Consider the following 23,351-nt stretch of genomic DNA (forward strand, 5'->3'; position numbering starts at 1 on the left):
GGAGAACATTAGAACGACCCTCTCCAGCCCAACATAGTAATGATCAAGTGCTCAGCGGGAAGGGATGGGCTCTAGCTATGTCTTGCCCTTCATGGTTGGTGGCTGGAGAAGGAGGGTGGGAGGGAGAAGGGAAAATAAGGGGGTAAAGGATGGAAGGGCAAGCCAATGGAGCTTGACTCCTGTCTGGGCCTAGCTAGTCAATCATATTGAGCGCTTACTGTGTGCAGGGCATTGTACTAAGAGCTTGGGAAAGTACAATATAACAACACAACTGATACATTCTCTGCCCACAATGTAGAAAAAACACTCACCTGAGAGTCAGGGGACCTGGGTTTTAATCTCGATTCTGCCACTTGTCTGCTGCGTGACCTTGGGCAATTCATGTAACTTCTCTGTGCCTCAGTTACCTTATCTGTAAAATGGGGATTAAGGTTGTGAAACCCATGTGGGACAGGGACTGTATCCAACCTGATTACCTCGTATTTACCCCAGTGTTAAGAACAGTGCTTGGCACATAGGAAGCGCTTAACAAAAATCACAATTTTCATCATTATTATTATTACTATGGAGGGTGAGGGGAATTGGACTCCTGGCTTGGGGTGGGGGTTGAGGGGAGACACACTGGGGAAACCAGAGTTGTGAACTGGTGGTTCTGGAAGATAACAGTAACAATTATTATTATTATCATTGTACTTGTTAAGCACTTACTGTGTGCCAAGCACTGTTCTAAGCACTGGAGTAGATAGAAATTAACCAGGTTGGACACAGTCCCTGTCCCACATGGGGCTTACACTCAATCTCCATTTTACAGATGAGGTAGCTGAGGCCCGGAGAAGTGAAATGACTTGTCCAAGGTCATATACCAGACCTGTGGCAGAGCCAGAATTAGAACCCAGGTCCTTCTGGCTCCCAGGCCTGTGCTGGATCCACTAAGCCAGACTTCTGGTTCTGCAGGGGGAGTAGGGGGTGAAGGGTGGAAGGGCAAGGCAAGTGTATGATGATAATGGCATTTATTAAGCGCTTACTATGTGCAAAGCACTGTTCTAAGCGCTGGCACTGTTCTATGGAGAGAAGGGGAGCTGGAATCCTGTCTTGGGGGATGCACAGAGGAAACTAGAGCTGTGACTGAGGGAGGTCCTGGAAGATCTGGTGACCACAAACTGGTTCTCCAGGGCCTCCACCTATGATCTGTGGCCGCCCAACAGACCAGAGGGGTGAAGACAGAATCGGGGTCCCTCCTGCCGCCCCCCTCAATGTGGAAAAGGGTGGTATACCCACCCATCATCTTTCCTGAGAGGACTGAATAGCACAGAGGGCCTGAATCAAGCCCTGGAGGTTGAAGCAGCTTCTCTTGGGGCCCGGGGAGGCACGGACCGGAGCTTGGGCAGGGAGGGAGGGAGGAGAGAAGCTGGTGAAAGGCTCAAATGTGCAAATGTTGCTCAGAACATGTGGGCGAGCTGTTGGGCCTGTCAGAGCGCAGAGGTCTCGGGATGGGGCTCATTTTATTTACTGTGAAAAGTCAGAGTGAGCCGGCAGGGACTGGGCTGGGGAGGGAGGGCTAGGGCCAGGGCCAGGGCGGCCAGCTGGCCCACACATGACGAATGGCTTTTCCCACCAGGCTGCAGCTCTCCCAGGGCCTGGCAGCCCCCACTGCCCGCAGGTGTCAACATTCCCCCGAGACCACCGGCCCAACGGCTCGTGGCCCCTGGCCCGGCCCAGAGCAGGGCCGCAGATAAAATTAGAAGGGATTTATCAGCTTGCTGGGGCCTTCTCCGAAGTGTGGGGGCCAGCTGAACGTGGTCACTTCGAATGGCCTAGTCAGAGAGTGTGCTGGCTCCCTCTGGGGCTGGGCACGGACCAGAGTTCTAACCCAGCCAGGATTTCAGAGACTCTCCCCTCACTGTGGCTTTGTGGAAAGAGCACAGGCTTGGGAGTCAGAGGACGTGGGTTCTAATCCTGGCTCCGCCACTTGTCTGCTGTGTGACCTTGGGCAAGTCACTTAACTTCTCAGTGCTTCAGTTACCTCATCTGTATAATGGGGATGAAGACTGTGAGCCCCATGTGGGATAATCTGATTACCTTACCCAAGCATTTAGAACAGTGCTTAGCACATAGTAAGCGCTTAACAAATATCATCATTATTCTTCTTATTATTAGATGATGTCTGTTTTCTTGTATTGATGTCTGTCTCCCCTCGCTCTCCTCACCACCCTCCCCCCAGCCTAGACTGTGAGTTCAGTTGTGCGCAGGGATTGTTTCTCTTTATTGCTGCATTGTACTTTCCCGAAACGCTTAGTACAGTGCTCTGCACACAGTAAGTGCTTAGTAAATATGATTGAATGAAGAATGCCTCCTGCCTCAGTTTTCACCATCTTTCCCCAAGCTCCTCAAAATCAAACCGAGTTGTTCCTTTGGTCTTCCAAGTCTTAATGACTTACACATTTTCCTTTCTGTGGTCAATTCCCCCCTGCCCCCACCACCCCAGTCAGGCTTAGCAGGTAAAGGAAACAAGACATCTTGCATCTGTACAATGGGGATGGGGATTGAGCCTGTGAGCCCCATATGGGACAAACTGATTACCTTGTATCTACCTCAGGACTCAGAACAGTGCTTGGCACATATTAAGCACTTAACAAATACAAATACAAATAGTAATAATAATTATTATAGAAGCAACATGGCATAGTGGATAGAGCATGGGCCTGAGAGTTAGAAGGTCACAGGTTCTAATCCCAGGTCTGTCACTTGTCTGCTGTGTGACCTTGGGCAAGTCACTTTACTTCTCTGTGCCTCAGTTACCTCATCTGTAAAATGGGGATTGAGACTGTGAGCCCCATGTGGGACAAGGGACTGTATCCAACCTAATATGCTTGTATCCACCCCAGAACTTAGAATGGTGTTTGGCACATGGTAAGCACTTAATAAAGACTATTATTATTATTATTATTATTATTATTATTGTTATTATTGGGGGGCCACCAAGCTTCAGAAAAGAAAGCCAGACAGGTTTAATTAATTTGGGGAAAGGAATGGAGAGTGGGCAACCCGCAGGAGAAACCAAAAGGGCAGGGAGGCGGTGAGGGGAGCCCATTCATTCATTCAATTGTATTTATTGAGTGCTTACTATGTGGAGGGCACTGTACTAAGTGCTTGGGAAAGCACAATACAGCAATAAAGAGACAAAGATTTAGAGAGAAAAAAGTGCTTAGAACAGTGTTCAGCGCTTAGAACAGTGCTTTGCACATAGTAAGTGCTTAACAAATGCCATCATTATTATTATTATGAGTTTTGGGGGGGGGGAATTACGGAGACAAGATTAAAAAAAATGGAGAGCAAAAAGGAGAGAGAGCAGGGGAGTAAAAGGAGATATGGAGAGATAAGATTTTTAAAAAAGGAGAGCAAAAAGGAGAGAAACAGAGGGAGGGAGAAAAAGGAAATATAGAGGGACAAGATTTTTTAAAAAAGGAGAGCAAAAGAAGAAAAACAGGGAGAGAAAAAGAGATACAGAGAAACAAGTTTTTTTTAAAGGAGAGTAAGAAGGATAGAGAGGGGAGAAAAAGGAGATAGAGTTTTTTAAAAAAGGAGAGAAAGAGAGAGGGGAAGGAGAAAAAAGGAGATGTGTGGAGAGACAAGTTTTAAAGAAAAAGGAAAGCAAAAAGGAGAGAAAGAGGGAAAACAAGGAGATATGGAGACTAAATTTAAAGAAAAAAGAGCAAAAGGAGAGAAAGAGAGAGGGAGGGAGAAAAGGAGATACAGAGAGACATTAAAAAAAAACGAGAGCAAAATGGAGAGGGGAGAGAAAAAGGAGATACGGAAACAATTTAAAAAAACGGAGAGCGAAAAGGAAAGAACGGAGAGAGGGGAGGGAAGAAGAAAAAAGGACATACGGAGAGAGACAAATTTTAAAGAAAAAAAGGAGAGCGGAAAGGAGAGAGGGAGGGAGAAAAAAGGAGCTACAGAGACAAGACTTAAAGAAAAAATGGAGAGCAAAAAGGAGAGAGAGAATGAGACACGGGGAGATAAGATTTAAAGGGGGGAAAAAGGAGAGGAAAAGGGGGAAAAAGAGAGAGCGCGCTCTCTTATCAAAAACGTCCCTTTCTCAGACACGGAACAGATCTGCGGTGGGATTTCCTTTCAAAGGTGACTTATAACCTATTCATTAGGGCAGCTCTCTCTCTCTCTCTCTCTCTCTCTCTCTCTCTCTCCCTCTCTCTCTCTCTCTCTCTCTCGTCCTAATGGTGCATCTGGCAGAGTCAGCGAAAGGCCGTTTGTGTGTTGGCTTTGAGTGGGGGGAACTGCCTCCTCTCAAAGGGAGGAAAATAAAGAGTGGCATTTGTGACATCAAAAGCAACAGCAGCAGCGGCGGCCGAACCGCTCAGTGTCGGGCCAGTGAACAGGAGTTAAAGGCACTGAATGCCTAACGGGCACCATGGAGTTGAAAAAGGGTAGCAGTGCCATAACAATAGACATGCTTCTGATAGTTCACCCCGAGAAGAGAAGGACAGTGCAGACAGACAGACAGACGGAGCTCACCTCTTCACCACGCCGAGGTAAACACGTTTCTGGTTTTCCCTCCTCTCCCCCTTCCCCCCCTCCTCCAAAGAGAAAAGTGCGAAAAACAAAGTGTGCCGGTTGCAGTTGCATGCCAATCTCGGAGCTGGGCAACCCGAGGAGGAGGGAGGACTCGGGTTGAGTTGGAAAGCAAACTTCATTTGTGTTAAGCGAATGGTAAGCCTGCAACTCGCTTCATTGCACCGCTTCCTAAAACCATTCCTTCATTTTATTTTTTCTCCTCCTTCCTGACCGTCCCTTTGCCTTAGTGGACTTCTTCCAGCGCAAGTACATGGGAGACTGCAAATGCGGTGTCCAAGAGAGGATGGGAGTCAATGGGTCACTCTGTGTTGTGATGGCTGTTTGAACTTTGCCCTACCTCCAAACCACACTTCTTCCCCACTCTGAAATGAAGCCCAGAGCTCTGCTTTCCTGGAGCCAGAGACGTTTTGTTGATTAGCGAGCAGCTTGCACCCACAGGGGTGGGAAATGCTGGCTTAAAATAATAATAATTATTCTTATTATTATTATCCTGGTATTCATTAAGCATTCACTATGTGCCGGGCACTGTCCTAAGCTCTGAGGTGGATACAAGCAAATCAGATTGGTCACAGTCCCTGTCCCAAGTGGGGCTCCCAGTTTTAATCCCCTTCTAGACTGTGAGCCCGCTGTTGGGTAGGGACCGTCTCTATATGTTTCCAACTTGTACTTCCCAAGTGCTTAGTACAGTGCTCTGCACACAGTAAGCGCTCAATAAATATGATTGAATGAATGAATGAATCCCCATTCTGCAGATGAGAGAACTGAGGCGCATTAAGTGAAGTGACTTGCCCAAGGTCACACGGTGGGCAACGGGAGGATTGGAACCCAGGTCCTCTGACTCCCAAGCCCATGCTCTATCCACTAGGCCTTGCTGCTTCTTAGTGGAACTATGGACAAGTGCCTAATAATCAATAATCAATCAAGCAATCAGCGTGACATATTGAGCACTTACTCTGTGAGGACCACTGAATGAAATGCCTAGGAGAGTACAGAAGAGTAAGAAGGCAAGATCCTTACCCTCAAGGAATTTACATGCTAGTAGGGAAGACAGACATTAAAATAAGTCACAGGAAGGAAAATAATAATAATAATAATGATGACATTTATTAAGAACTTACTATGTGCAAAGCACTGTTCTAAGCACTGGGGAGGGTACAAGGTGATCAGGTTGTCCCACGGGGGGCTCACAGTCTTAATCCCCATTTTACAGACGAGGTAACTGAGGCACAAAGAAGTTAAGTGACTTGCCCAAAGTCACACAGCTGACAATTGGCGGAGCTGGGATTTGAACCCATGCATATATTCTTATAGCCTGAGAAGCTTATAGTCTGAGAAGTCTGAGAGCTAGACTGTGAGCCCGTTGTTGGGTAGAGACTGTCTCTATATGTTGCCAACTTGTACTTCCCAAGTGCTTAGTACAGTGCTCTGCACACAGTAAGCGCTCAATAAATACGATTGAATGAATGAATTCTTATAGTCTGAGAAGTTTATAGTCCGAGAAGTCTGAGAGCTGGAATTTGAACCCATGCATATATTCTTATAGTCTGAGAAGCAACAGACTGTAAGAATATACTGGATGGTATATAAGTGCTATGGAGAGAGAGGGTGGGGTGAGCAACTAAGTGCATAGTGTTTCATTCAGTCGTAATTATTGAATGCTTTCTAATAATAATAATAATGATGATGGCATTTATTAAGTGCTTCCTATGTGCAAAGCACTGTTCTAAGCACCAGAGAGGTTACAAGGTGATCAGGTTGTCCCTCCTGGGGCTCACAGTCTTAATCCCCATTTTACAGATGAGGGAACTGAGGCCCAGAGAGGTTAAGTGACTTGCCCAAAGTCACACAGCTGACAATTGGTAGAGTCGGAATTTGAACCCATCAAATTCTGTGTGCAGAGCACTGTACCAAGCGCTTGATTACGGACTTAGGTGAACAAATGACTCAAGGAGTAGGGAAAAGAGGATTGGGGAGATGAGAGGTTAGTCAGAAAAGGCTTCCTGAAGATGTGGTTTGTTTTAGGACTTTGAAGATGGGGAGAATGGCAATCCATCAGATATGGAAATGGAGGGAATTTCAGGCAGGAGGGAAAGAGTTGATGGTGAGAGGGATGAGACGGGCACAGGAGGTAAGTTGGTGGTAGAGGAGAAAAGTGTGTGGGTTGGCTTCTAGCAGGAGAGAAGGAGGAAACTGGTGGGGGGAGAGTCATTTGAGTGCCTTCAAGCTGGATGAAATGATGGACGGACAACCTTTGGGGGTTTTTAAGAAGTAGGGAGACACGCACAGAATTATTCTGTAGAAAAATGATCCAGACAGCGGAGCAAAGTATGGACTAGAGTGGGGTGAGACTGGAGGCAAGGAGATCAGTGTGGCTGATCAACATAAGGAAGCAGTGTGGCTCAGTGGAAAGAGCATGGGCTTTGGAGTCAGAGGTCAGGAGTTCAAATCCCAGCTCTGCCAGTTGTCAGCTGTGTGACTTTGGGCAAGTCACTTCACTTCTCTGGGCCTCAGATGAAGACTGTGAGCCCCCTGTGGGACAACCTGATCACCTTGTAACCTCCCCAGTGCTTAGAACAGTGCTTTACACATAGTAAGCGGTTAATAAATGTGATCATTATTATTATTATTATCATTAGCAAGGAGGTTGATGTGATAGTTCAGGGGTATAATCTTGATTCTACCAAGCTGATTATCTTGAATCTACCCCATTGCTTAGAACAGTTCTCGGCACATAGCAAGGGACTAATAAATACAATAATGATTTTTAAGTGATTAGACCAGCATGGTAGAAGTTTGAATGGAAAGGAAGGGGTGGATTGTGAGCTACTAACAAAAGCATTGAGTAGGGAGTCAGAAAACTGGAATGAGGTTTCAGACCCAAATTCACTCATTCATTCAAGTGTATTTACCAGATGTTACCAGATGTTTCCCCAGATAATAAAACAGGGAAAACAATCCCCACATCCTCCTTTTTTTACAGTATTTGACAAGTGATTACTGTGTGTCAGGCACCATTCTAAGTACTGAGGTAGATACAAGTTAAGTAATACAAGTTGGAAAGAATCTCTGTCCCACACTGGCTCACAACCTAAAAAGGAGGGAGAACAGGTATTTAATTCACATTTTACAGTTGAAAAAACTGAGGCACAGAGAAGTTAGTGACTTTCCCAAAGTCACACAGCATACAATTGGTAGTGCTGGAATTAGAACCCAGGTTCTCTGACTCTCAGACCGTTGCACTTTCTATGAGGCCACACTACTTTCCATGCCATCCATGCCACAGAGGATGAGAGCTGGTGAGAAAATGAGCACAAAGGTGCTTTGCACTCTTTGGAAGAAAGAATGAGAGAAAACTCACAGTATGTCAGTGAAGAACAATTGATCAATGGTATTTATTAAGCACTAACTCTGTGCAGAGTACTGTATTAAGTGTTTGGGAGAGTAAAATAACAAGAGAGGTGGTAGACACTAGGAACTGACAGTCTAGAGGGGGAGACAGACATTAATATAAATAAATAAGTTATAGCTATATGCATATGTGCTGTGGGGAGAAGGGTGAGGTGAATATCAGATATCCAAAGGGTATAGACTCAAGTGCAAAGAGGACTGAGAAGGGAGAGAACAAGGAATGCTGACTCAGTTGACTTTGCTACCTGTAGACTTTCTAGGGGAAGGGTGAACTGCTAAAATCTTAGTTTTTTGCACTTCTTTTGTTTATTTTCATTTATTCAATTGTATTTATTGAGCGCTTATTGTGTGCAGAGCACTGTACTAAGCGCTTGGGAAGTACAAGTTGGCAACATATAGAGACGGTCCCTACCCAACAGCGGGTTCACAGTCTAGAAGACTGTTTCATAGTATTTGTTAAGTGCTTATTATGTGGCAGCGTGGCTCAGTGGAAAGGGCCCAGGCTTTGGAGTCAGAGGTCATGGGTTCAAAGCCCAGCTCCGCCAATTGTCAGCTGTGTGACTTTGGGCCAGTCACTTAACTTCTCTGTGCCTCAGTTACCTCATCAGTAAAATGGGGATTAAGACTGTGAGCCCCCCGTGGGACAACCTGATCACCTTGTAACCTCCCCAGCGCTTAGAACAGTGCAATGCATATAGTAAGTCCTTAATAAGTGCATCATCATATGGCAAACACTGTTCTAAGTGCTGGGGTAGATACAAATAAATTAGGTTGGAAACAGTCCCTGTACCTCATAGGGCTCACAGTACAAGGAGGAGCTCAGTGTCTCTGTACAATCTGTTCAGTCCCTCACTAGACATTGGTATCCAGGAGAAGCAGCATGGTCTAATGGAAAGAGCACGGACCTGGGGATCAGAGGACCTGGGTTCTAATCATGGCTCTTGTCTGCCCTGTGGCCTTGGGCAAGTCACTTAAACTCTCTGGACCTCAGTCTCCTCATGTGTAAAATGGGGATGCTGTACCTCTTTTCCCTCCTACTTCGACTGTGAGCTCCATGTGGGACAGGGACTGCATCCAACCTTTGAATTTGAATCTGCCCTAGAGTTTAGAGCAGTGCTTGGTGCATAGTAAATGTTTAACAAACACCATTAAAGAAAAAAAATAAGGGTGATGATGAAGTTGTGGTGAATGATGATAAGGAAAATGACTCTGAGTGTCTTGGGGACCTCAGTTGAGTGGAACAGTGGAAGTTTGTGTTTTGTGGGGAAAACATCAGATTGGGAGTGTAGATAGGGATGGGCAGTCACCTTGCCATTGTTTCATTTTCTGAAAGTGAGACCTAAAGGGGGGCCAAGAAATGAGCTTTGTTTCTGATCTTCCCTTCTATTCATAAGTCATTCTATATCCAGTTGCTTCTCTGCCTCTGGCACCATGCATGTCCCCCGAGATTTGGGACCATTTACTTTCCATCTCCTCCTGTCCACCTGGAGCAGAAATGAAGAACCCCTTCTGCCAGCAGTTGGAGCAGGAAGAGCCCCGAGGGGCCCCTGGGATCGCTTTGACTCTTTGCACTAGGCCAGGGAAATGGAAAAGAGCCAAATCTCTAGAAATAAAAGCGGGTGCTCTGAGCTTAGAAGGAAGGGAGTTGTGAAGGGGAAGCCAAGTTCTCAGCTTCCCCAAGTGGGAGAGGAGGGGTCATTAATCCAGGTCACAGGAGAACTCTTTAGGAATGATGATGTCATTCTTTGCCCTTTTCATATCTCAATTCTTATACCCTGAGCTGTCTTGTAGTTGGGCCTTTTCATAATGCTTTTAGCTTTCTGGATGTGGAGTTCTCTAAGTAGTGGGGATGGTAGAGGGAGGGCAGTGGGGAGCAGGAGGAGGAGGAGGAGAAGGAAGAGGTGGGAAGGAGAAGGAGAAACGGGGACAGGGAGACAAGGAGGAGAGGAGAGGAAGCAGGAGGAGGAGAAGGAGATGGAGGTCACTGTTCATCGTTGTATTGTACTTTCCCAAGCGCTTAGTACAGTGCTCTGCACATAGTAAGTACTCAAAATATATGATTGATTGAATGAATGAATGAATGAATGAAGGCAAGGAGGAGGAGGAGAAGGAAGGGGGGAGCGAGAGGGAGAGGAGGAGAAGGTGGAGAAGGAAGAGGAGAAACAGGGGGAGGAGCAGGAGGAAAAGGAGGTGGATAAAGATGGGGATAAGGGGGAGGAGAGGGAGGAGAAGGAGAAAGAGGAGGAGAAGGGGTGGAGAAGGAGGGGGAGAAGGAGGAGGATGTAGAGGAGGAGGAAGATGGGGGGAACAGGAGGAGGAGAAGGAAGAGAGGGTAGGAGGAGGAGAAGGAGAAGGAAGAGGAGGAGGAGCAGTAGAAAGAAGAGAGGGAGAAGAAGGAAGAGGAGAAGGAGGGAGGCAGGAGGAAGAGGAGGAGAAAGAGGGGGGAAGGGAGGAGAGTGAAGAGGAGGAGGAGGAGGAGAAAGAGGGAGAGAAGGGAAAGGAGCAGGGACCAAGAGGAGGAGAAGGAGGGGGAGCAGGAGGAGGAGGAGGGAGCAGAAGGCGAAGGAGGAGAGGACAGGAGGAGGGGTGAGCAGAAGGAGGGGGGAGGAGGAGAAGAAGGAGAAAGAAGAGAAGAAGGAAGAGGAGGAGAAGGAAGAGAAGGAAAAGGAGAAGCAGAAGGAGGAAAGGGGGGAGGAGAAGGAGGAGAAGAAGGAAGAGGAGAAGGAAGAGAAGGAAAAGGAGAAGGAAGAGGAGGAAAAGGAGGAGCAGAAGGAGGAAAGGGGGAGGAGGATGAGGAGAAGGAAAGGGAGGAGGAAGATGAGGAGAAGCACGAGGAAAAGGGGAAAGAGAGGGAGCAAAAGGAGGAGGAGATGGATGGAGACAGGAGGAAGAGAAGGAAAGGGAGGAGGGTAGCAAGAAGAGAAGAAGGAAGAGGGAGCAGGAGGAGGATGAGGAGGAACAGAAAGTGGAGGAGGAGGAGGAGGAAGAAGAAGAGAAGGGGAAGGAGAAGGAAGAGAGGTAGCATTTGTGGAGCATCCACTTAGGCATACTACACTAGGAGCTTGGGAACAGAATAATGAAGAAGCTCACACTCTAATGAAGGAAATAAAAAAAAGACAACTGCACTTGGCAAAATAAATGATTGAATAAGCATATATACTTGGGTACTAACAATAATAATGATTATAGTCATTGTGGTATCTGTTAAGTGCTTACTATGTGCCAAGGACTATGCTAACTGTTGCGTAGATAAAATGAAAGCAGATCAGACCCAATCCCCATCCCACACAGAGCTCCCAGTCTAAGAGGGAGGGAGAACAGGTATTTAATCCGCATTATGCAGAGGAGGACATCGAGGCCCAGAGAAGTTAAGTGACTTGGCCAAGGTCACACAAAAGTCAAGTGGTGAAGTTGGGATTAGAACCCAAGTCACCAGACTCCCAGTCCCATGCTCTTGGCAGCTAGGTTTGTACGGCTCAAAGTACTGGGAAATTAACCAGGGAAGGCTTGCGGGAGGAGGAAGGCTTTTAGAAGGCTAAACCGTGACACGTTAGCTGCCAACACAGATTCTAAGCCTTGTTTCTGATCAACTCTCCTTCCTAAACCTTCCCCTGGCTTTCCATGGCTTTCCCATCTCTGACACTCTCCCTAGAAACCAGTCAACCCCGTATAGCCTTACACACACCCTCCCTGCCCATTGCCACTAGAGCTGTTTTTAGCTGGGGTTGGCAGAATAGTGGAGGGAAGAACAGACATGAGTGAGGTGAGCTACTTGATTGGCAGTGGTGGACCCAAGAGAGCCGCCACTGATGCCCATGACTGTGGCTAGTACAGCCCGCTGAGTGGGTGGGGAAGGCTTCAACAGCTGTCCCAGTTTGCCCAGTCTTCTAGTGACCCTGTCCCTCCCCTTACAGCAGACCTTGTGGGAAGTAGTGTGGCCTAATAATAATAATTGTGGTAGTTCATTCATTCATTCATTCAATCGTATTCATTGAGTGCTTACTGTGTGCAGAGCACTGTACTAAGCACTTGGGAAGTACAAGTCGGTAACATAGAGACGGTCCCTACCCAACAACGGGCTCACAGTCTAGAAGGGGGAGACAGACAACAAAACAAAACATGTGGACAGGAGTTGAGTCGTCAGAAAAATAGAATTAAAGCTAGGTGCACATCATTAACAAATAAAATAGTAACTATGTACAAGTAAAACAGAGTAATAAATCTGTACAAACATATATACAGGTGCTGTGGGGAGGGGAAGGAGGTAGGATGGGGGGATGGGGAGGAGGAGAGGAAAAAGGGAGTATTTGTTAAGTGCTTACTATATGCCAAGCACTGTACTAAGTGCAGGGGTAGATACAAGCAAATTGGGTTGGATGCAGTCTCTGTCCCAGTTGGGGCTCACAGTCTTAATCCCCACTTTACAGATGAGGTAACTGAGGCACAGAGAAGTCAAGTGACTTGCCTAAGGCCATGGAGCAGACGTGGCGGAGTTGGGATTAGAACTCATGACCTTCTGACGCCCAGGCCCGTGCTCTATCCATTACACCATGTGGCTGAGTGGAGATAACATGGGCCTCAGACTCAGGAGGACTTGGGTTCTAATGCCGCCTCTGCCAGTTGCTTACTATGTGATCTTGGACAAGTCACTCCACCACTTGTCTGCTCCATGGCCTTAGGCAAGTTACTTAACTTCTCTGTGCCTCAGTTGCCTCATCTGTAAAATGGAGATTAAGACTGTGAGCCCCATTTGGGACAGAGACTTCATCCAACCCAATTTACTTGAATCTACCCCAGGACTCAGAACATTGTTTGACATCTAATTCCATAAAAAAAAGTCAATGACAATGCCAGGGATGGGAGTGAAAACAAATGAAAAGAGAGAAAATCAGGCAGCCTTTGGGGAAACAATGATAATATTTTTAACTTGAAAATTGCCTGAGAATCCATGTGTGACTCTGTTAATAGTTTCATACTCTGGAATTTGACCTGAGGGAAACTCCCAGTGGAGCGTCCCACCTTACTGTGTTCTGTTTAATTTTCACATGATCAAAGCAGTGAGATCTAGTGAAAATACTTGGGAGTTAGAGGACCTGGGTTCTAATCCCAGTTCTGCCACTTGTTGGCTGTGTGACCTTGATCAAGTCATTTAACTTCTCTGGACCTCTGTTTCCTCTTCTCTAAATTAGAGATTCAATTCCTTTTCTCCCTCCTTTGTAGGTTGTGAGCCCATGTGGGTCAGGAATCGTGTCACACAATTAACTTGTACTGATTCAACCCTATTTATTGAGAGCTTACTGTGTGCAGAGCACTGTACTAAGCACTTGGGGGAGTATAATACAACAATAGACGCATTGCCTGCCCACAATGAGCTTGCAGTCTAGAAGAGGTATCTACCCTAGTGCTTAGAACAGTGCTTAGCCCATAGTAAGCGCTTAACCAATGGCACAATCATTATTTTATGAATATTTATTAGGAAAACACAATGTGGAAAGCACTGCATTAAACCCTGGGTTTAATGCACGGAGATTAATTCAGTCATAGCCCTAGCTCACAAGGGGTTCACAATCCAGGTTAGGGGGGCAACTCTTAGTCTACATAGTCTACTGCGACTACATACTCATAGTCTAAGTAGGAGGGAGAACAGGTATCCCTATTTTGCAGTTGAGGAAACTGAGGCACAGAGAAGTTGAGTGATTTGCCCAAGATCACATAGGAAGCAACTGGCAGAGCCAGGATTAGAACCCAGTTCCTTAGGAGTCCAAGGCCCATGTTATCTCTGCTAAGCCATTTATGAATATATCCTCATACTCTGCTGTTTCCCCTACCAGTAGTATGTTTTAGTGTCTGTCTCCCCCGATAGATTGTAAACTCCCCGAGGACAGGAATTGTATCAATTAACACTATTGATTAGTACCCTTCCAAACAGTGCAATGCTCTGCTCAGAATTGGTGACAATAATTAAGCACTTACTATGTGCCAAGCACTGTTCTAAGCAATGGGGTAGACACAAACTAACCAGTTGGACACAGTCCCTGTCCCACTTGGGGCTCACAGTCTTAATCCCCATTTTTACAGATGAGGTAACTGAGGCCCAGAGAAATTGAGTTGCCCAAGGTCATACAGCAGACATATAGTAGAGCCGGTATTGGAACCATTGATTGACTGCCTGACACTCAGGGAAAAACCCACAGGCCGATTCAACATCTCAGAAACAACATTATTCCAAAATCATTTCCACATTAGTGGGTTTCTGTATGTCATTTGTCTCTTGGGAGAAGAACATGGAATCCTCAGTTTTAGAAGAGTGAAACCCCAGCTAAAAAGGCACTTCAGTAAAAGCAGAGATCTATGATGGGTTGAGAGCTTGTAGGAGCCTGTGATGGGTGTGATTTGCATAAAAGGCAATTAGTAGGCTTACAAATTTGTATGGGTGTCCTATCTTTTTATGGTTTTTGCTAAGTGCTTACCATATGCATACCCATTTATTTTATTTTATTACTATGTTTGGTTTTGTTCTCTGTCTCCCCCTTCTAGACTGGGAGCCCACTGTTGGGTAGGGACTGTCTCTATATGTTGTCAGCTTGTACTTCCCAAGCGCTTAGTACAGTGCTCTGCACACAGTAAGTGCTCAATAAATACGATTGATTGATTGATTGATTGATATGCCAGGCTAAGCGCTGGGGTAGATTCATTCATTCATTCATTCATTCAATCGTATTTATTGAGCACTTACTGTGTGCAGAGCACCATACTAAGCATTTGGGAAGTACAAGTTGGCAACATATAGAGACGGTCCCTACCCAACAGCGGGCTCACAGTCTAGTAGATAAAAGATAGTCAGGTTGGACACAGTCCCTGTCCCACATGAGGCTCACATGCTTAACCTCCATGTTGCAGATGAGATAACTGAGGCACAGAGAAGTGAAGTGACTCACCCAAAGTCACACAGCGGACAAGTGGCTCAGCCGGAATTAGAACCCGGTCCTTGTGACTTCCAGGACTATGCTCTATCCACTGGGCCATGTTGCTTCTACGAATCCAAGGTGAAAGGGTTGAACTATGGTCTGGGGCTGCATCCAGCTGCCAGTCATAGGACACTGTCTGATGCTTCTAGATGGTGAGCCCACTGTTGGGTAGGGACTGTCTCTATATGTTGCCAACTTGTACTTCCCAAGCGCTTAGTACGGTGCTGTGCACACAGTAAGCACTTAATAAATATGATTGAATGAATGATGCCCATGTTAGTGCCCAATCCCTGCTCATGGTGCTCTTGGTATCTGCTGATGCAACTGCTGCCATTGCCAGTCTGTGCGGGTGAAGGGAGACCCCTGCTCACGCAGGGAGTGGGGAGCCTTTTCCCTCCTCTCAAAGCAGAAAAGTGGCACAAACTAAAAGCGGTGCTGTACTAGCCCCTCGGGGGAGATTCACGCTACCTAGGTGTCACTGGGTCTCGGGCAGCCCAAGTGGCTCTGTAATAGCTCCTTAATATTAATAATAACAATAATAGCATTTATTAATCACTTACTATGTGCCAGGCCCTATACTAAATGCTAGGGTGGATACAAGCAAATCAGGTTGGACACAGTCCCTGTCTCACGTGGAGCTCACTGTCTCAATCCGCGTTATACAGATGAGGGAACTGAGGCACAGAGAAGTAAAGTGATTTGCCCAACGTCACAGAGCAGACAAGGGGCAGAGCCAGGATTAGAACCCAATACCTTCTGATTCCCGGGCCTGTGCTCTAACCTCTAGGCAGGGCTGCTTCTCCTGGGGAGGGTTCAACCTCCTGGGGGGGTCTCACTGGGCCTTGGGCATCAGACATGATGCTGTATTAGCTCCTGAGATGTGTCTGGGCCGCTCAGGGTCATGCCAGACCTCAGGCAGCTGACATGGGTTGGTCCATGCTATCAATGGACACCCTAGCACTCGGTCAGCCAACATGGCTTTGCATTCGGTTCTCGGATGAGCTCTCTATCCCTGCAGTCAAGCTGGACCTCAGGCAGCCGAAGAGGCTCTCTACTAGCTCGTAAAGGGGTTCTTACTTGGCCGGGGGTCACACTAGGCCTCAAACTTGCAGCTCCGAACCATTAGCTCCTCGCAACGGTTCGTACCGTACGCTGGGCCTCTGTACTAATTAATGATGGCATTTGTTAAGAGCTTACTATGTGCGAAGCACTGTTCTAAGTGCTGGGGGAGATACAAGGGCTCACAGTCTTCGTCCCTATTTTACAGGTGAGAGAACTGAGGCACAGAGAAGCGAAGTGACTTGCCCAACGTCACACATTTGACAAGTGGCAGAGCTGGGAGTAGAACCCATCATCATCATGATCATCATCAATCGTATTTATTGAGCGCTTACTGTGTGCAGAGCACTGTACTAAGCGCTTGGGAAGTACAAGTTGGCAACATATAGAGACAGTCCCTACCCAACAGTGGGCTCACAGTCTGAAAGGGGGAAACAGAGAACAAAACCAAACATACTAACAAAATAAAATAAATAGAATAGATATGTACAAGTTAAATAAATAGAGTAATAAATATATACAAACATATATACATATATACAGGATATATACATATGTACAGGCTCTTTCCATTGAGCCACGCTGCTTGTGAGGGGAGGTTCAGGCTATCCAGGGTCACATTGGACCTCGGACAGCCGACAAGACTCTTTACTAGATCCTTAGGTGATTTGTTTCTATCCGGAGTTAAGCTGGACGTCAGGCAGCCAACACAGCTCTATGCTAGCTCCTTGCGGGGTTTGTGCTGTTCGAAGACACGAAAGGCTTCAGGCAGCTGACACAGCTCTACACTAGCCCCTTGGGAGGATTTCTGCTGCCCGGAGTCACTTTGGACTTCAGGCAGCCGATGCAGCTCTGTACTGCATCGTGGCTGGCTCAGTAGAAAGAGCCCAGTCTTTGGAGTCAGAGATCATGGGTTTAAATCCCAGCTCTGCCAATTGTCAACTGTGTGACTTTGGGTCAGTCACTTAACTTCTCTGTGCCTCAGTTCTCTTATCTGTAAAATGGGGATAAAGACTGTGATCCCCCCGTGGGACAACCTGCTCACCTTGTAACCTCCTCAGTGCTTAGAACAGTGCTTTGCACATAGTAAGCACTTAACAAATGCTATTATTATTATTATTGTTACTGGCTCCTAAGGGGTTCATACTTGGCTGGAGTCACGCTAGGCCTTGGAGAGCCCACACGGCCCTATATTAGCTCTGCGGGGGTGGGAGGGCAGGGTCCAGGCAGGATCCCCCCTGCCATGGGGGTCAGCTCCAGGTTCACCCACCCACGCTTCGGTTTCAGAGGAAAGTGCACTCACCCCTGCCATCACCCTGGCTTCCTTCCTTTCGACTTCACAGAAGGTTCCACCATCTCCCTCTTCCCGAAGACACCCCCTGCTTGAAAGATCGGGTGAGCTCGTAATTCAAACTATGTGAAAGGTCCACCAGGAGCCATTAAAAAACACCCACTTGTCATGTCATCTGGAAGGATTTCACCTGAATAACATTTCATGGAAAAAAATGTGCCAAGCTATGGGGGAGCAGCATGGCTCAGTGGAAAGAGCCTGGGCTTTGGAGGCAGAGGTCATCCCAGCTCCACCAGTTGTCAGCTGTGTGACTTTGGGCAAGTCACATAACCTCTCTGTGCCTCAGTTACCTCATCTGTAAAATGGGGACAACCTGATCACCTTGTAACCTCCCCAGTGCTTAGAACAGTGCTTTGCACATAGTAAGTGCTTAATAAATGCCGACCTCATTCAGCCGACGTGCCTCTCTATTCGCTCCTTGTGCTGCCCGGGGCCTCAGGGCTCTTGGGCAGCTGACGTGGCTCAAAGTAGCTCTACAGCTTGTTGGGTTGAGGGTAAGGTTTGTGCAGCCTGGTGTCATGCCGGAACTCAGGAAGCATGAACCCGGCCTGAGAGGCTAGTAAAGCGGCCTAGCCTAGAGGATACTGCAAGAGACTGGGAGTCAGAGGAGCTGGGTTTAAATCTTGACTCTCCCACTTGTCTGCTGTGTGACCTTGGGCAAGTCACTTCATTTCTTTGTGTCTCCGTTATCGCATCTGTCAAATGGGGATTAAGACTGTGAGCCTCAAGCGCTTAGTACAGTGCTCTGCCCACAGTAAGCGCTCAATAAATACGACTGAATGAATGTGGGACAAGGACTGTGTCCAACCTAGTCGTGGCTCAGTGGAAAGAACCCGGGCTTTGGAGTCAGACATCATGGTTTCAAATCCCGGCTCTGCCAATTGTCAGTTGTGTGACTGTGGACAAGTCACTTAACTTCTCTGTGCCTCAGTTCCCTCATCTGGAAAATGGGGATTAAGACTGTGAGCCCCACGTGGGACAACTTTATCACCTTGTATCCCCCCAGCGCTTAGAACAGTGCTTTGCACATAGTAAGCGCTTAACAAATACCATCATTATTATTATCTTGTATCTTCTCCAGCACTTTGTCCACATCTGTCATAGTAAGCACTTAACCAATACATTAAACAAACAAAACAAACTTCCAAGGAGTTAGTACAGAGCCACTTGGGTGCGTACCACTTTTACTTGTTTTTATGGTATTTGTTAAGTGCTTACTATGTGCCAGGCACTGTTCTAAGCCCTGGGGTGGGTACAAGGGAATCAGGTTGGACACAATCCCTGTCCCACTTGGAGCTCACAGTCTTAATTCCCATTTTACGGCTGAAGTAAATGAGGCACAGAGAAATGAAGTGACTTGCCCAAGGTCACATAGTGGGCAAGTGGTGGAGCCGGGACTAGAACCCACATCCTCCTGGCTCCCAGGCCTGTGCTCTGTTCACTAGGCAACACTTTCTGCTTTGAGGGGAGGGACAAGGACCATCTTCTACTGCTGCCAGGGCAGTCTCTGTCTCCTGTGCCAGCAGGGGAAACCACCCGTGTGTGCATCTCCCTTCACCCACACAGCCTGGTGTTGGTGATGGTGGCATCAGCATCTCTCTGCCAGCTCCTCACACCTTTCCCTCCTGAGGAGCTGGGAGTGCCCTGGTTGCATTGTCCCAGACTGCGATCCCCCCTGCCATGGGGTTCAGCTCCAGGTTCACCCACCCACGCTTTGGTTTCAGAGGAAAGTGCACTCACCCCTGCCGTCACCCTGGCTTCCTTCCTTTTGACTTCACAGAAAGTTCCACCATCTCCTTCTTCCCGAAGACACCCCCTGCTTGAAAGATCGGGTGACCTCGTAATTCAAACGATGTGAAAGGTCCACCAGGAGCCATTAAAAAACACCCGCTTGTCATATCGTCTGGAAGGATTTCACCTGAATAACGTTTCATGGAAAGAAACGTGCCAAGCTATGGGGGAGCAGCATGACTCAGTGGAAAGAGCCTGGGCTTTGGAGGCAGAGGTCATCCCAGCTCCACCAGTTGTCAGCTGTGTGACTTTGGGCAAGTCACTTAACTTCTCTGTGCCTCAGTTACCTCATCTGTAAAATGGGGATTAAGACTGTGAGCCCCGCGTGGGACAACCTGATCACCTTGTAACCTCCCCAGTGCTTAGAACAGTGCTTTGCACATAGTAGGTGCTTAATAAATGCCATCATCATTATTATTATAAGCTATTATGGAGCCGTTTGTTAATTGCCCCTCCTGTCTCATTGTCTTTGACCACTTTTTGGTCAGTCTCCTTTCCTCCCTTTGTATTTTTTTTAATGGTACTTGTTAAGCACTTACTATGTGCCAGGCCCTGTTCTAAGTGCTGGGGTAGATACAAGCTAATCAGACACAGTCCCTTTCCAATTGGGTCTCACAGTATTAATTCTCATTTTACCAATAAGGTTACTGAGGCACAGAGAAGTGAAGTGACTTAATAATAATAATAATAATGATGGTATTTGTTAAGTATTTACTATGTGCAAAGAACCATTCCAAGCACTGGGGAGGCTACAAGGTGATCAGGTTGTCCCACGGGGGGGTTCACAGTTTCAATCCCCATTTTATATATGAGGTAACTGAGTCACAGAGAAGTTAAGTGATTTGCCCAAAGTCACACACCTGACAAGTGGCGGAGACGGGATTTGAACCCATGACTTATTCATTCATTCAATCATATTTATTGAGCACTATACTGTGTGCAGAGCACTGTACTAAGCACTTGGGAAGTAGAAGTTGGTAACATATAGAGACGGTACCTACCCAACAGCGGGCTCACAGTCTAGAAGGGGGAGACAGACAACAAAACAAAACATATTAACAAAATAAAATAAATAGAATAAATATGTACAAGTAAAATAGAGTAATAAATATGTACAAACATATATATATATATATATATATATATATATATGTGCTGTGGGGAGGTGAAGGAGGTAAGGCGGGGGGATGGGGAGGGGGAGGAGGGGAAGAGGAAGGAGGGGGCTCAATCTGGGAAAGCCTCCTGGAGGAGGTGAGCTCTCAGTAGGGCCTTGAAGGGAGGAAGAGAGCTAGCTTGGCGGATGTGTGGAGGGAGGGCATTCCAGGCCAGGGGGAGGACGTGGGCCGGGGGTCGACGGCGGGACAGGCAAGAATGAGGCCTAACGGTGAGGAGATTAGCAGCAGAGGAGTGGAGGGTGTGGGCTGGGCTGTAGAAGGAAAGAAGGGAGGTGAGGTAAGAGGGGGTGAGGTGATGGACAGCCTTGAAGCCAAGAGTGAGGAGTTTTTGCCTGATGCATAGGTTGATTGGTAGCCACTGGAGATTTTTGAGTAGGGGAGTAACATGCCCAGAGTGTTTCTGCACAAAGACGATCTGGGCAGCAGCGTGAAGTACAGATTGAAGTGGGGAGAGACAGGAGGATGGGAGCTCAGAGAGGAGGCTGATGCAGTAATCCAGTCAGTATAAGATGAGAGATTGAACGAGCAGGGTAGTGGTTTGGATGTAGAGGAAAAAGTGGATCTTGGTGATGACTCCAAAGCCTGGGCTCTTTCCACTGAGCCATGCTGCTTCTCTAACTTGCCCACTGTCATACAATAAGCAAGTGGTGGGATTCATATTAGGACTCAGATCCTTTTTAATGGCATTTATTAAGTGCTGACTATGTGTCAAACACTTTTCTAAGAGCTGGGGTTGATACAAGTGAATTAGGTTGGACACAGTCCATATCCTGCAGGGTGCTTAAAATCTGAGTAGGAGGGAGAACAGAAGAACTGAGGCACAAAGAAGTGAAGTGACTTGCCCAAGGTTACACAAGTCAAGTGACTTTGCCCAAGTGCTGGACCTGGGAGTAGAACCCAGGTCCTTTTGACCCCCAGGCTCATGCTCTAATAATAATAATGGCATTTGTTAAGCTCTTACTATGTGCAAAGCACTGTTCTAAGCGCTGGGGAGGTTACAAGGTGATCAGGTTGTCCCACGGGGGGCTCACAGTCTTACTCCCCATTTTACAGATGAGGGAACTGAGGCCCAGAGAAGTTAAGTGACTTGCCCAAAGTCACACAGCTGACAATTGGCGGAGCCGGGGTTTGAGCCCATGTCCTCTGACTCCAAAGCCCGTGCTCTTTCCATTGACCCATGCTGCTTCTCTACCCACTAGGCCACGCTGCTTCTTGTGTTCTTTCCACCAAACTCTCTCCTTCCTAGGGTGTTCCACCCAGAACTCCAATTCTGAGGGGGTGATGAAGACACTAGGCCACATAGAATTAGATCTGGGATGGAAAGTCTTCATTTCCATCAGCTTTTTTGATCATGGAGGGCTTGCCATGACTGTCTGTCTGCCCTTCAGGGCTAGGCCGATGATAGCACCGATCAATCAATCGTATTTATTGAGCACTTACTGTGTGCAGAGCACTGTACTAAGCACTTGGGAAGTACAAGTTAGCAACATATAGAGACGGTCCCTACCCAACAGTGAGCGATCATCCCTGGACACTGATCATAAGGGCCTGTATCCCATCCCCAGCCTGTATGCATCTCTACATCTTGCTTTGCCCTGTTTGTATGTCTATCCCTGTGTCTTCATGTGTGTGTTTATCAGTACGTGTGTGTGTGTCTATTCCACTTTACCCCATCTATGTCTGGGTCTCTCATTTCTTTCTCTTCAGGTGTCCTTGCCTCCCTCTGAGTCTTCTGTGTTTGTTCCCAGTTTCATGCTTGGATATATGTCCACTCCCCATAGGAACACAAGCCCCACCTGAAGTCTGCCCCCACCTCCAGTTAATTGAAGTGGGAATGTGTCTTTTTATTGTTATATTGAGAGAAGAAATGTGGCTCAGTGGAAAGAGCACAGGTTTGGGATCCAGAGATCATGGGTTCAATCTAATCCCAGCTCCGCCACTTGTCAGCAGTGTGACTTTGGGCAAGTCACTTAACTTCTCTGTGCCTCAGTGACCTCATCTGTAAAATGGGGATTAAGACTGTGAGCCCTACGTGGGACAACCTGATCATAATAATAATGGCATTTATTAAGCGCTTACTATGTGCAAAGCACTGTTCCAAGCCTGAAAAAAAGTACTGCAATACCAGGCCGATCTGCGGAGGGGATGGAGCAAGTTCCCAACCCACCTCCTTTCTCCAAAAAGCTGCTTAACATAGCACCTTCACATCGAAGACGTATCAGATATTAAACTGATAAGAACAGATACTACACTTGATCTTAGCCAAAAGGCCCAGCGCTTAGAACAGTGCTTTGCATACAGTAAGTGCTTAACAGATGCCATCACAATATTGTACTCTCCCAAGCGCTCAGCTGAGTGCTTTGCATATAGTAAGCACTGAGTAAATATGATTGAATTGAATTGAACTCCCACTCCCAAAGGTCAGGACCTTTTTTTCTAGGTGAAGAAGCAGCGTGGCTCAGTGGAAAGAGCCCGGGCTTTGGAGTCAGAGGTCGTGAGTTCAAATCCCGGCTCCTCCAATTGTCAGCTGTGTGACTTTGGGCAAGTCACTTCACTTCTCTGGGCCTCAGTTCCCTCATCTGTAAAATGGGGATTAAGACTGTGAGCCCCACGTGGGACAACCTGATCACCCTGTTTCCCCCCAGCGCTTAGAACAGTGCTTTGCACATAGTAAGCACTTAAAAAGTACCATCATTATTATTATTAAGAAGGCAGGATTCTTATGTGGGTGGAAAGGATTTAAAAGTAAGGAAATGAAAGGAGAGAATGGAGTGAAGGCTAGGGACAAGACTGACAGTTGGTGGTGTTAGAATGGAGGCATTCTCTTGGATTGATGCCACTGACAGATTTTGCCAAATGATTTCCATTAATGTCACCCCTCCACTCCTTCCCAAGCACTTTCCTCTGCCCCACTCCCAGGCTGAAGGCAGAAGATTGAGCCAGTACCAGTACCGAACTTGTGTTCTCCGAGTCTGCTCACTGCCCTTTGGGTATCTTCACCTCCCC

The 23,351-nt window shown here is 47.0% G+C and overlaps 1 protein-coding gene and 1 non-coding gene across 5 annotated transcripts in view; one reads left to right on the forward strand and one right to left on the reverse strand.

The window, feature by feature from the left end:
* The first annotated feature begins 4,405 nt into the window (after positions 1-4,405).
* The window catches only part of KY (kyphoscoliosis peptidase), a 103,863-nt gene continuing 84,917 nt past the window's right edge, over positions 4,406-23,351 (forward strand). For 3 of the 4 annotated variants that reach the window (XM_038749755.1, XM_038749768.1, XM_038749759.1), the window contains exons 1-2: positions 4,406-4,550; positions 9,882-9,902. In XM_038749755.1, the coding sequence (XP_038605683.1) occupies positions 4,430-4,550; positions 9,882-9,902 (142 nt within the window). In that variant the 5' untranslated portion in view covers positions 4,406-4,429. The remainder of the gene's footprint in view (positions 4,551-9,881; positions 9,903-23,351) is intronic. The other variant, XM_038749745.1, reaches the window with a different exon arrangement.
* Positions 22,433-22,627, reverse strand: LOC119936955. The gene has a single exon (XR_005453888.1). It is a non-coding gene; the product is annotated as a U2 spliceosomal RNA (small nuclear RNA).

This window comes from Tachyglossus aculeatus, chromosome 1, assembly GCF_015852505.1.
Source record: "Tachyglossus aculeatus isolate mTacAcu1 chromosome 1, mTacAcu1.pri, whole genome shotgun sequence".
Lineage (NCBI taxonomy): Eukaryota > Metazoa > Chordata > Mammalia > Monotremata > Tachyglossidae > Tachyglossus > Tachyglossus aculeatus.